This window comes from Clarias gariepinus, chromosome 9 (assembly GCF_024256425.1).
Source record: "Clarias gariepinus isolate MV-2021 ecotype Netherlands chromosome 9, CGAR_prim_01v2, whole genome shotgun sequence".
NCBI classification, from domain to species: domain Eukaryota; kingdom Metazoa; phylum Chordata; class Actinopteri; order Siluriformes; family Clariidae; genus Clarias; species Clarias gariepinus.
Window position 1 is genome coordinate 17,059,674 of NC_071108.1, and position 12,373 is coordinate 17,072,046.

The 12,373-nt window shown below is 40.3% G+C and overlaps 1 protein-coding gene across 1 annotated transcript in view; it reads right to left on the reverse strand.

Moving 5' to 3' along the window:
• Positions 1-5,763: 5,763 nt before the first annotated feature.
• Positions 5,764-12,373, reverse strand: part of ptch1 (patched 1) — a 49,286-nt gene continuing 42,676 nt past the window's right edge. Inside the window, exons 21-24 of the mRNA XM_053504158.1 lie at positions 10,047-10,146; positions 9,437-9,742; positions 8,771-9,308; positions 5,764-8,467 (exon numbers count right to left, since the gene is read on the reverse strand). Of these exons, the coding sequence (XP_053360133.1) occupies positions 8,772-9,308; positions 9,437-9,742; positions 10,047-10,146 (943 nt within the window). The 3' untranslated portion in view covers positions 5,764-8,467; position 8,771. The remainder of the gene's footprint in view (positions 8,468-8,770; positions 9,309-9,436; positions 9,743-10,046; positions 10,147-12,373) is intronic.

The following is a 12,373-nucleotide window of genomic DNA, read 5'->3' on the forward strand; positions in this document are numbered from 1 at the left end:
GAATGATCAGTTTGATCACTTTGACTACAGTCATTGGACAGGCAACTCACTGGCTAGTCTTGTACGTTTCCCATCTATCCTCTTGGGTCTCTTGTATGACATTTCCTAGAATGTTGCTCAACCTTGGGAAATTGCAAATTCTTGTTTTTTTTTACCAACATTTCAAAACTTTATCTGCTGCTTACTTATTTACTTAATGCCATTGTCAAGGTCACTATTTGAACATTGTTCAGAAATAGTACTATATGCCTCTGTCTCTCCAAAATGACAGCTAATTTTATACAGTTGAAAATGGGAACTGAAAAGGCTATAGCTAAGGTTCTTGTTTTGTATTTTGTATTTTAGGGCTGTTTAGAGGGACAGAGATTTTAATTAAACTCAGAGATGTTAAGGTAAAATTCTCACTTTTTGTAGATGGCGAAATGTGGGCTTCTCATCACCTGTTCTTTATTAGACTGCTTTTCTTTTGCCAGAATCAATATACCACAATGCTGGAAAAACAATCAACCCAACATTTATGGATGGGTTGAGTATTAGCAAATTCCAAACTGTTTACAAACACAGGGCCTCTCCTCATCTGTCTTCCTCTTTCACTCTGTGAGATGAGATAGTGGTGGCGTTGGGTGTAGTAGGGGTGCTTAGGGTGTTCCTCCTGGTTGATTGACCAGAGGTTGGATAGGAGGCTATATCTTTTCCTTGTCCAACCTGTGTGAAATCCGATGCTGTAAATTTATTCCAATGAACAGAATAATGTGTTAACTCCAGCTTTCCAAATACACATGAAAGTGTTTAACATCTCCCTCTCTCTCTTCAGATGACGTTTATTTTCCATAGGATGTTGCGTGTTTGTTGGCAAGAACAAACAGAGGATAGTTTAAATAAAAGATGAGGAAAGGCACCACGCTCCGTATGAATTATATGAACCCCAGAGAAGCTCAACGAAAAGAAAAAAATGAAACACTGCAGTCCAGCTCTGGTTTGTCATCTTTGCAATAAACACATGTACATCACTCCGATGGAAACATGTGCTGAGTGTTCAGGAAAAAAAAGGAGAAGGGGCGGCGGGGGTGGGGGTGGGGGGATTGGTTGGTTGGAGTTGGTATGTGGTTGGGCTCAGAAGGCAAAGGGAAGGAGAAAAACAGCTCCAGCGGGCTGAGAGAGATCTGTGTAAGCATTACGAGAAACCTTACCCCTGGCTCGCGATCCACAATCACTGGAGCCGAAATGTAAATAACGGTTTGGTCGCAGCAAAATAAATGATGCGAAGGGAAATCAAAGTAAACAACATCAGTCAGCGTAATTATTCTCGAGTTGCTCGGGCGTCTTGCATGTGTACCTGTCCGGGCCAAAAGATTGGGTCTTTGTTAGAACCTCGTGCTGGGATGTTTTGCCATGTGCACAGTGCCTTTGAAGAAAGGGATTTAAAATTTTGCAGACCACCACAAACAGCTAGACATCACAGATACACATGTGAATCTGCAGTTTGTAAGTGCATTCGTCTTCTGGTTCAATGTGAAGGAAGAAATGATTTGAGTTTTGTAGTCACTGGTATTTCCTGACTCACCCCTATAAGAATGCAAATGCCCATCAGGCCTGTGTGGTAGTAGAGCATGAGCCTTATTTCATTTGGAAAACAATTACAGTTACAACCATTAAGGAAACACTGACTGTAAAACTGAACTACTCAAAGTCTCTCTTGGTAGTTCCACACAGGTCCTGCCAGAAACGCAGCAAATTACATGATTGCTTGTCTGCTACTCAATGTGCCAGTGAACACTTCATCTACTACTAATACATCATACACTACTAACAATACCTCTTTGTCCCTGAAACATTACGTATATCATCTCATACGGATGCATGTCATACCATCACTTTCTGGCACGAGGTGGTTGAGTGGCTTTTAAACATTCACACAGCATCAGATTTGACTTCACTCCTGGCTGAAAGTGGTGGTGACTGTAATACTCCTCTGGGTGTTCCTATTCAAATCTGGGCCTGCTGTTGGCTAACAGCTGGAGTATAGCTCCCCGAGCTGAAAAATAAACACCTCTCTCGCTCTCTCTCGCTCTCCTTCTCTCTCTCTCTCTCTTTCTTTCTGAGTGATGAGATGTGTGATTTCAGGGCCCCTGAATTCCTCCATTAATGGTTCCCAGCTTCGTGCTGGGAGGCTGGGAAGAGGGAGCTCATTCTGCTGCAGCTGTGTCATGAAAAACTGGATTCTCCGTTTTAGTTTTAGATGTATTACCTTTTACTACAGGAATTATCAAACGGCTTCAACGCAACACTCAAGCTACTTCACTCGGGAACGACTGTGAGTTATTGTGATAATCTGAACACAAGCCAGCTGGACAACACTGTTTACATGAGCGTCATGTGACCCAGTGTAGGCATGAATTCCTGACATCTTGTATGTTTAACATGTTTTATGATAAACATTTCACGAACTTACCAGCATACCTGTGACCCTTTCCAGGATCTTGAACATGAACATCTCACTGCTATACAAGGAATACTTGGTTTCTTTTCTTTCCCATTAGGACTTTATTAGGGTCTTTTTAAGGGATGGGACTGTCACACTCCGGTTTGATTTGCAGCATGGGAAGGCAATGCAGGACGTCCCATCAGAGTACAGACAAGGCTATACCAGCTCACATAAATAGAGGGGGAAATGAATTCATTTTAATGAAAATGATTTTAAAATATTATTAAATCTTATTATATACCTATGTACAGTACAGTAGATGTTATATTATGGATCAGAACATCAGATCATTCAAACCACATATTTGATCTGGCACAGGTTTTGCACTGGATGCTCTTTTTGAGAGAGCACTTATTTGTGGATTCCGTGTTGAGAAATCAATCCCATGGTGTTTATATAAATTACTAATTTCTACAGTCTGTAGATACAGTGTCAAAAATATACATATACTCATTTAGTTCCTACAGTATTTTTTTTTCATTTGCCAAACCCAAGGCCTGTTAAATTCCTGTTAGTGATCATGAATGGCTACAATTGTTAGCTTCCCTGTCCAACAAAAAAGTGTTTATGTGACAGAACTCATCATAATGTCCAACACACAGTACAGTGGGAAAATCCAAGGAGCTTAGTACAGATCGAAAGAAGAGGAGGTTAGATTTACATGGAATGTCTTTTGGTGCCATTTTCAAAAAGATTCCAAAATCAGTTTCAATTAAGAATGTACATGTCTTTGGAAGATCTTGCCAAGATCTGGAAGAAGAGACGAACTGTTATCTTCAGCTGAGAGGAAATTGATTCAGATGGTGGAGAGAAACATATGAATCACCAAAGCAGAGTCCTGCCATCAAATGGAAAGTGCAGGAACAGCAGTGGAGTGATTGGTTGCCATCCAAGCAAGAAGCCCCTGCTCCAAAATCAACACCTTTAAACTCAAAAAGAGTGGTCAAAAACCCCACCAGACTTCTGCCAGAAGCTTGTCATGGCTACCAAACATGATTTGCTAAGGGACATTCAACAGAATATTAGATGTATAATGTATGTTAAAAGAAAATGACTAAAAGTCCTATATTGGCATAACGTTCATGTTTTTGACTTTGACTACAGTTTAACTGTAAACCATATAGTATTAAACCATAATATGTATAATATTATATAATATAATAATATAAAGCCATATATTTTTTTTAATAACAATTTGTTTCTTATGAACTATTAGTAGTGACAGTTCAGTTGGTTTGACCTGTTTATCCTGGAGTTTTAACAAGTCAGATACTGATCTTTATTTGTAATTTGTTGGAATTGAATAATCAGGGATTGAAATGCAGAATAGGTCTGTCCAAGTCCACTTATGGGTCACATTCAGAGATGTGCAGTAAGGCTGTGCGGTTTGGTCGATTATGCATTGTAATCAGTCTCTTGTTGCTCAGTTCAATTAATTGAATTTTCTGAATTTTCTGAATTAATTTACACTGCATGACCAAAAACAAATCACATGGTCTCAGAGTTAATTTAGTCACCTTTATCTTTGATTACAGGGCGCAATGTGGTGGCCAGTTCATGTAAGAGAATGATTCCTCGTCCTCCCAAAACCACTCTTTTCTCATTATGATTGCTGGAATATGTCTGTAGGAAAGAAAAACACTGGATGTAATAACCTGGTCATTCAGTACATTCAGGTCATAAGCTGACTTTATTTCATTGCCACATAACATTGCAGAGTGTAGACCTGACCAGTGGAAGCAACACTGCTTTCAGAAGCTTGTCCATGTCCACTATGCCTGATGGGAGCATATATTTATGCGCTTTCCTTTTTAAACGCCCATTAGTATGGAATAGGGTCAATCAGAATTCATCAGTCCGCCTGACCTCTTTTCAAGTCCAATCTTTATACTCCCTAACAATTTTTTTCTGTTTAGACATTTTTTTTCTGATAAGTATCACATTGTTTAAAAAAAGCTCATATTTTTTAAACATTAAAATGTATGCGATTTCTACTGTTGACTTTTCACTATTATCAAAAAGCTTCATTAAATCTTAAAGTGATGGGCATTTGTGATTCTTTTTTCTTCCATAAAATTCAGTCGGGTTCAGCCCAGGTCTGGATAAAGGATCGTACAGTTCTTATGCCAATTCCTGTCATTTAATGTTTTCCTTGCTTGAGGCAGGCCAATAAATTGACCTTTTTGCAACTGACCAGGTAGTGTAGGCATTTAACACAAAGTCTCCATTTTGTCCCCCAAATCAGTTCTACATCACATATTATGTCCTACTTTGCATCACATGACTGGCCCGTCATTGCTGATTGGTTGCCAAACCATGGGCAATGCCTCTTAAAAAAAAATACCCAGGCCAAAGACTGTTGGCTGAGCAAATGATTTCAGTGAATCGCAGGGTATAGTAGGTAGAAACATGCTCAGCCATGCCGGTGCATGAATAATAAACGGCCACCACCCATGCAGCCGAGTTACAGGGGGTCAGCCTGAATCAGCTTCCATCACTCGTTTTTTTTCAAGACCATGTGCCCCTTTTCATTACTTTGAGCACACCAGCTGTATTGTAACTACAACCAATTTCCTTGCAGTCTATAAAACTGTCAATCAGAATCATACAGCAGAAGGAAAAGCCCGCTGTTAGAGAGAGAGAGCTTGGCTCTGTGGCCAGATGTCAGCCACTGCAAAGCAAGATAATGCCTCCGGACCTCACGTTTTAGTTCCTTCCCAATTGTTTTTGCGACTTCGGTACGATTCTTTTGAATGTCCAAAAATTGCAACATTTGTTTTTTGGATTTTAAAAAAAAATGATTGGAAACTTTGATGTCATGATGAGTTCTTTATCATAGATAATACATGTAATCCTGCTTAAAATATTAATTAAAATATAATGGACATTTTTTGCTAACTGATAATAACTGCAATAGCAGCTCTGCTAGGCCACATCCAAGGTAGCTACTATCCCTCATGTTCTAAGTTGTACTCACTCATTTTCAATACTGCGTATCCTGCACAGGGTCATGGATGGCCTGTAACCTGTATCTCAGGGGACTCAGGGTGCCAATCAATTACAGGCCACACAAGTACACAGAGTTTTGGAAATGAGAATTATCCTAGCTTGTCTGTGTGATTAGGGACTGTAGGAGGAAACCAGAGTGGAAACCCATAAATCACAAAAAAACTCCACACACTTGAGGTGGGAATCGAACCTTTGACCCTAGAGGGGCAAACACCACCATGTTCTGTACAGTCCATGTCTGTTCAATTAAAGCAAAAGAAAGAGACAAATAAGTTATAATATTTTTATTTGTTAGAATTCTATCAGTGTTTGAACATAATTATTTAAAGAGCTAGTACATTTTTCTACTTTCATGGCTAGCTTTTCACAAAACCCGAGCACAGTTTTATCAGAGTTCACTCACTCTGGTCTATGGTAACACTGTAAAAGAGCACTTTAGCTGAGAACAAGTTAGCGATGAAAGTGTGCACCTTAATGACTTAATGTCTCTGTTATGTTCTCACAAAAAAAAAAAAAAAAACAATGGTAGCATTACATATAAACTCTTTAAAAATATACTTCTGTCAAATAGCTTGACAACTACTATGTACACTACAAAAATAAATTTTCATATAAATAAATTATATGGCATACATTTATCTTTGTAACTGAAAAATGACATACATCCACACCAGCCGAGGAAAAAATGGCAGTCTGTTAAAAACAAACAAACAAACAAACAAACAAACAAACAAAAAACCCCAATGATCATTTTCCTTTTAAAATCCTCTAAGAGCTGTGAAGAATCTGTACTGTAAATGTTATATACTCTTTGTCCTATTTAACATTAGTAAGCACTTTATACACATCAAAATCCATTAATGAAAGAACACAAAAACTGTAATAGTGTTTTTAGACAGACATAAAAATCCCTGCATTGTTAACAACTGGCATTACGACCATTATTCAACACAATATCTTATAATACAAAAATATAAATATTGCAAAAAAGGACAAAATAACAGAATATAAAAACTAAATAACAATAGTTGCCAGCCATGATTCTCTCCTGTTTTCTGCCAATGTGACATTTTAGGAGAACACGAAACACACAGCGCACACAAGCAGTGGACGGAAAACCAGAATCCTTTGCTGAAACAGGAAATCTAAGGAAGAAAGTAAAGACTGACGTATTTGTGTCTGAGAGGAATTTAAAAAGGAGAGGGGTGGGGGGATGGGTTGGCCGAAAGTAAACCATGCACACGCACGATCTACTCATAACACACACCAGACCCAAAATGAATTGGGGGCTCCCTGACCCTCGACCCTAGAAGCACTTGTATGTGCCATTTGGCGGTCGAGGGAGGAACTTCCAATTAGTGTCATGGCATCGTGTTGTAGAGTTGGATAAGCTGAGGTCAGAGGAGAGAGCTGCTCGTGATAAATTGGGACCAAAGAAGGTGAACGGACCTTCAAAAAAAAAAAAAAAACAACAACAACTAACAAACAAACAAACAAAAAAAACCCAGAAAAAGCTCGTCACGTTTGGGCCATTTAGTGGTCTAACCCTGCATGCTGCTCATCGACATAGCTTATCAAAACATGTAATGTGAGATAATATTATTGTGCTGTCAAGGAGGCTACAGTTGGTTATACCATGTGAGGTTTAGCTGCTGCATTAGTGTATTAAAGTATCGTTAGCTTGAGGATAAAACTGAACACAAAAATAATGCCATTTCATTGTGAAAGAAAGAGAAGAATAAAGAATGCTACAGAGTGTACAGCACCACTGCCTGTCAGTAGAAAACTGCACCCATGCTGCTATGCAACTCGATTATTGTTTAGACAGTAATTCAGTTCTGAGGCTCGAGCGCAAGCAAGGCTTCACACTAAATGGCCTTTTTTTTTTTCTTTTTCTTCTTTACAGTCAACCAACTCAAAACGAGCCAGAAGGACAGAGGAAAGTTCCGACGCAGAGCACGGCAGAGCCGCATGCAAATGCTCCTTCTTCATTTCTAAATTATTATCTCACGCATGGCGTGCTTCACCAATAAACAGCAATTGTTTTTTTTTTCTTTCTTCCAACTACCACAGGTTTGTGATAAGCAAAATTAAGATTTGTAAAAAGCATACATTCTACTTCAATACATACGAAACACACCATCATGCACGTGCACGCCCACACAAACATATGGTGCTTGTCTCTTTGCAGTTCCTACACAGTGATGCATTAAAGGACCTGACTTCTTGTTATGAGGTCTGATAATATGTCCATAAAAAGACTACACAGTTATTAAAATTAATATATTAACCCTTATACACTTTGTACGAAAAAAAAAAAAAAAAAAGTTTACAGTATCCCTGTAGAAATGTGTGAGTACTTTCGAACAGGTGTTTCAGAAACACCAAATGAGAATGTTTTTGATTAACTGCCTGATAAGATGCAGTTTGTAGGCCCTGAAATGAATCAAAATGTTTGTCTAGGGTGCACATACACACTTGGCCATACATAAAAATTCATACTATATATATATATATATATATATATACACACACACACACACACACACACACACACGCACGCACACACTCCTACACATCAAATAAAAATCATTGCATAGAATTATACAGGTACAACAATATCTTAAGCAGCAACAACATCTGGATGCTGAAAAGTGTGTCTAAGATGAAGCTTCCTCATAGCACAGATACACACACATGAAGGGAGTGACAGTAATTACAATACACACACACACACACACACACACACACACCGCCCGGTTTCACGAGACCGAGCCAGGTCCAATTATAACCACTCTCTCCTGTATTTACACTTGTGTACACATTTTTAAATATTTATAGACATATCTAAGGTAGACATACATTAGAGTTATACAGTAACAGAGTGAAGCACTCGCTCTGCAGCACCATGTCTCCTCCATTTACGAAAGCAGACGTCCCATCTTTGGCCATTTGTGCTTCAATGTTCAGCCACTGCAAGAGGAAGAGCAAACCAGAGTTAATGCTAGTACACAAGTATGATCAAGTATCATATATGCTAAGGCTCTCGTTGCTTTGTGAATTGTTGGGTAAGACCCATCTCAGATGAAGTGATACAAGATACCATTTCTCCTATAAGGCTGCCCTAATGTTAGTATCACTAGTGGCGGAAACGACAAGGGGTGGCCAGATATATACATAACACTACTATACATGTGGGGGGGGGATCAAATTCCATGAGATTAGATTTTTTTTTAAAATTTCATGACACATGTACTAAATCCTAAGCAAGCTCACCTTAGCTGGAGGCACTCGTGCGGCGCTCAGTGTGAGAAGTGAACTCTAAATCCTGCAGCTCCAGGCCCTCTGTTGTGGAGTCTGCACTGTAGCGCTGCTCTGTGAAGGGTACATGTGGGTCAGGGAAGTGCGAGTCATGAGCATAGGCTCCCTCTGAAGTGCGGTAGCTGTCACCGGAAGGGTAGCAGGGATAGGGAGCGCTCTGGCCAGGCATGCCCGGATGCACAGCCACTGTAACAGAGGCTGATGCAGTCACAGTAGTGATGGGTTGACAGAAGGCAGGGCCTGAGCCAGGGTGCATGGAATGAGAGTAAGTGTTATGAGAGTGAGGCTGGCGTGCCGCTGAATGTTCTCTGGACCCATACGGGCTGGCACTTTCAAATGCGTCCGTGCGCCGCCTCTGAGGGGGAGGAGCCTGTTTCGGCCCCGTGTCCCGCTTGGGTTCGCGACCGATGTGTCGGCGAGAAAGCGGGGGCCCTCCATCCTGAGTGTGAGTGGAACGGTAATGTGGCTGCTGCTTGGGGTCAGTCCTCCCAGCCTATAAAGAAAAGGATGAAACATGTTGAATACGGTACACTGGAGAAATTATATACAACAGGATTAACAGGCATTACTATCTCACATTACTTTATATGCTGAAAACTATTGAAAATGTACTACTCTTACCGAGTAAGAAGGTATCATGTGTGGCTCTGTGTTATAAACACTTGGTTTTGGCCCAGCATTAATTCGCACGTCATCAAATTCAGCCCGAGCGGCTCGCCCCCTGCTGGCCTGGGGGCCATAGTGCTTGAGCTCATGGCTGATACCCGAGGCTGTGGAGTTGGAGCTGTACTCTGAGTCGGACGAGTCTGAGCCAGTTCCAGTGGTTGAGGTGGTGGTGTGGTTGGGCTGCATGGTGAAATGCACCACTGGTGGAAAACGCTCCGGAGTTGGAGTGGGCAGGCGACTACGTCCATCCACCGGAGACACCTTACCATACACGAAAAACAGGCATAGTTTTAAAAATGATTCTCTTTTTAAAACAAATCATACAAGTGTTATAGGGGGGTTAATACATCATTACAGTAATCATCTCTACATATATGCAAGCATATCTCAAATTACATTGTAAAACATTTCCAACAGATAGGAAAGGGCTAAATAGTTGGTTGGGGGTAAAAAGCATTAGCACGAGTTGAGCTCTGCATGCTGGCACTTCATAGCTGTTTCTGAGGTGTACCGTAAGCCGGTGCCGCTTGAAGGATGAAAGGGATGACGAGAGCAGTTTGTTTACCTCGGGATAAGGGCCGAAGTAGGACAGTAAGACTGGGAGCAGCACCAGGCCATTCAGGACCCCCAACACAGTCAGGATGGCCAATACAGCAAAGAAATACCTGTGATTAAACACAATATAGTTTAAAAACGGGGAAAACCGGATATAACTTGTATACATGTAAATAAACAAGTAATACAATACATCACATTTAAAACATATTTGTACTGTTTAGGAACACACACTTGGGCACTCCCACCACGCAGCACACACTCATAAACAGGAAATAATAATAAAGCTTAAAAACCACTTTTACCTTGTGTCAGACAAAGTCTCCAAAGAGGGCTAGTCTTTAAGAGAGCAGGACAGAAAAGCTGGAGACATAATTAGTTGGTTAATTCAAAGGCAAGGAAAAAAGGGGAAGAAGAAAAGAGGGAGAGTTTTCTTTTCTTTTTTGAGGGGTGAGTAGAGTACAAGCAAACATAGGCTAGAGCAAAGTGGGAAGGAATGTGGAGTAGAGGACTTGGGAAAGAGATGAATCACAAAGGGACAGGGGCCTCTCTCCCTCGCTCTTTAAAAAAAAGGACGAGAAAAAAAAAAAGGAAGAAAGAAAGCAGAAGCAAACAAATTAAATGAAGGGTATAGAATTTAAACAATTTAGTCTAGGAGGAAGAGAGGAGGAAAAACTACAGGCCCCTCTTGCTTGGCCTCAAGCTCATATTCACTCTCTCTGTGTCCTCTCCTCTTCTCTCTTTTTAAGCCGCTGTGAAATTTTCCTGCCTTTCACAATCCCTTGGTCTAATTAAATCTCTGGAGTATCAGGTAAGACCCTCCCCAAACGTCCCTGACAAATCACCCCCCGCCCCCCCCCCACCCCCGTGCCATCTTCCTTCTTCTCTCTCTTCATTATTGCTAGCTTTACCTCTCTCCAGGCCAGCCATGCATCTGTGCAAACTACAGCAGCTCAAATTACAGCTGCCATCTCTCACCTAATTAAAGAAATGCGGGGACTCATAAGAAGCTTTTAAAAAAAATCTCAAGACAGGAATTTAGGACAGATATTCCCCTTTCTCTCCTCCGACCCCTTCGGATATGCCAAGGAGAAAGTCTACAAAGCAAACCACTGAAAAACGGGCCACACCAACCCAGAGCCATCACTGCCTTTCAGCCATTTGTTTTTATATCACACATTTCTCATATTATCTTTAAGACTATGTGTGTGCGAGTGTGTGTCTGTGTGTGTGTAAAATCTACTGCCAGTTGATATGCAGCACAGCTGGACCTTAGACTAAACTGACACTGTTCCTCCACCAGGCCTTCACACCTGAACAATGTCCAGCTGCAGCCACAGAAGGAGCACTCTTTCTCCAGCCCTGCAGCTACACAGTGCGTGTGTGTGTGTGTGTGTGTGTGTGTATATATGAGATAACTTTATCACTCACAGGAACTGTATTTATGTAAACCTCTACTCAGTGCAAAAGGAAAGTTATCAAGTGAAAATAAAAAAAAACTGCTTAATGCTAAATTTTTTTTAAAAGGCGTGTTCAATGTTCAAACCTTCAAAAAAAGAGTAGGCCTAATTAACTTTCTCTAGATAAGATACAATCTACATGGAAACATTTACATTTAATTTATTACAGTTGTCTGGTGTACATTATGCAACTCGCATACTATTATGTTCTTATATAACTAAGCACTTATTGAGCAAAGTGTTAGTTAATTTAGCATTAAAGGGATAGTTTAAATCACTTCAAATCCGTCTTAAATTAAAATCGAGGTAATTAGAAATACATTATTATAGGTCCTGGTCCTGCTCTGCTCCCTGGACTGTGAAGTTTGTCACCCGGAACGTGAGGACGATGTTAAGTAACCAAGGCCAAATTCCACAACCCTCATTCCGTGTAAAAATGCATTCCAAACTTCAGCTGAGACTCATATGAAGCTTTTTTTTTTAGTTCCCCTTTACTGCTTCAGGGTAGGTTGACGTCTAGATAAAGTACATTGCGATAGATCTTGATCATTATAAATTTTCCTGCGCTGCGTTTTTGCACGGTATGAGGATTGTATGATTTGGCCCCGAGTACTTACATTGTACTCACGTTCCGGGTGACATATTTTTCTGTGAAGAGCAGGGAAATTTATAATGACCAAGACATATCGTAATGTACTTACATGAACCTTAATTTGGATTCAGGACAGACTTGAAAAACCCCAAAAATCCTTTGAGCATTTAAGGGGAACAAAAGAAAAATAAAAGGGTAAAAGTCGAGGTATGTTACAAGATGCACTGATTGATTGGACACTGAACGGCGGAAATCAGTGATTTTATTTAGCCATTCAGTCTCAAT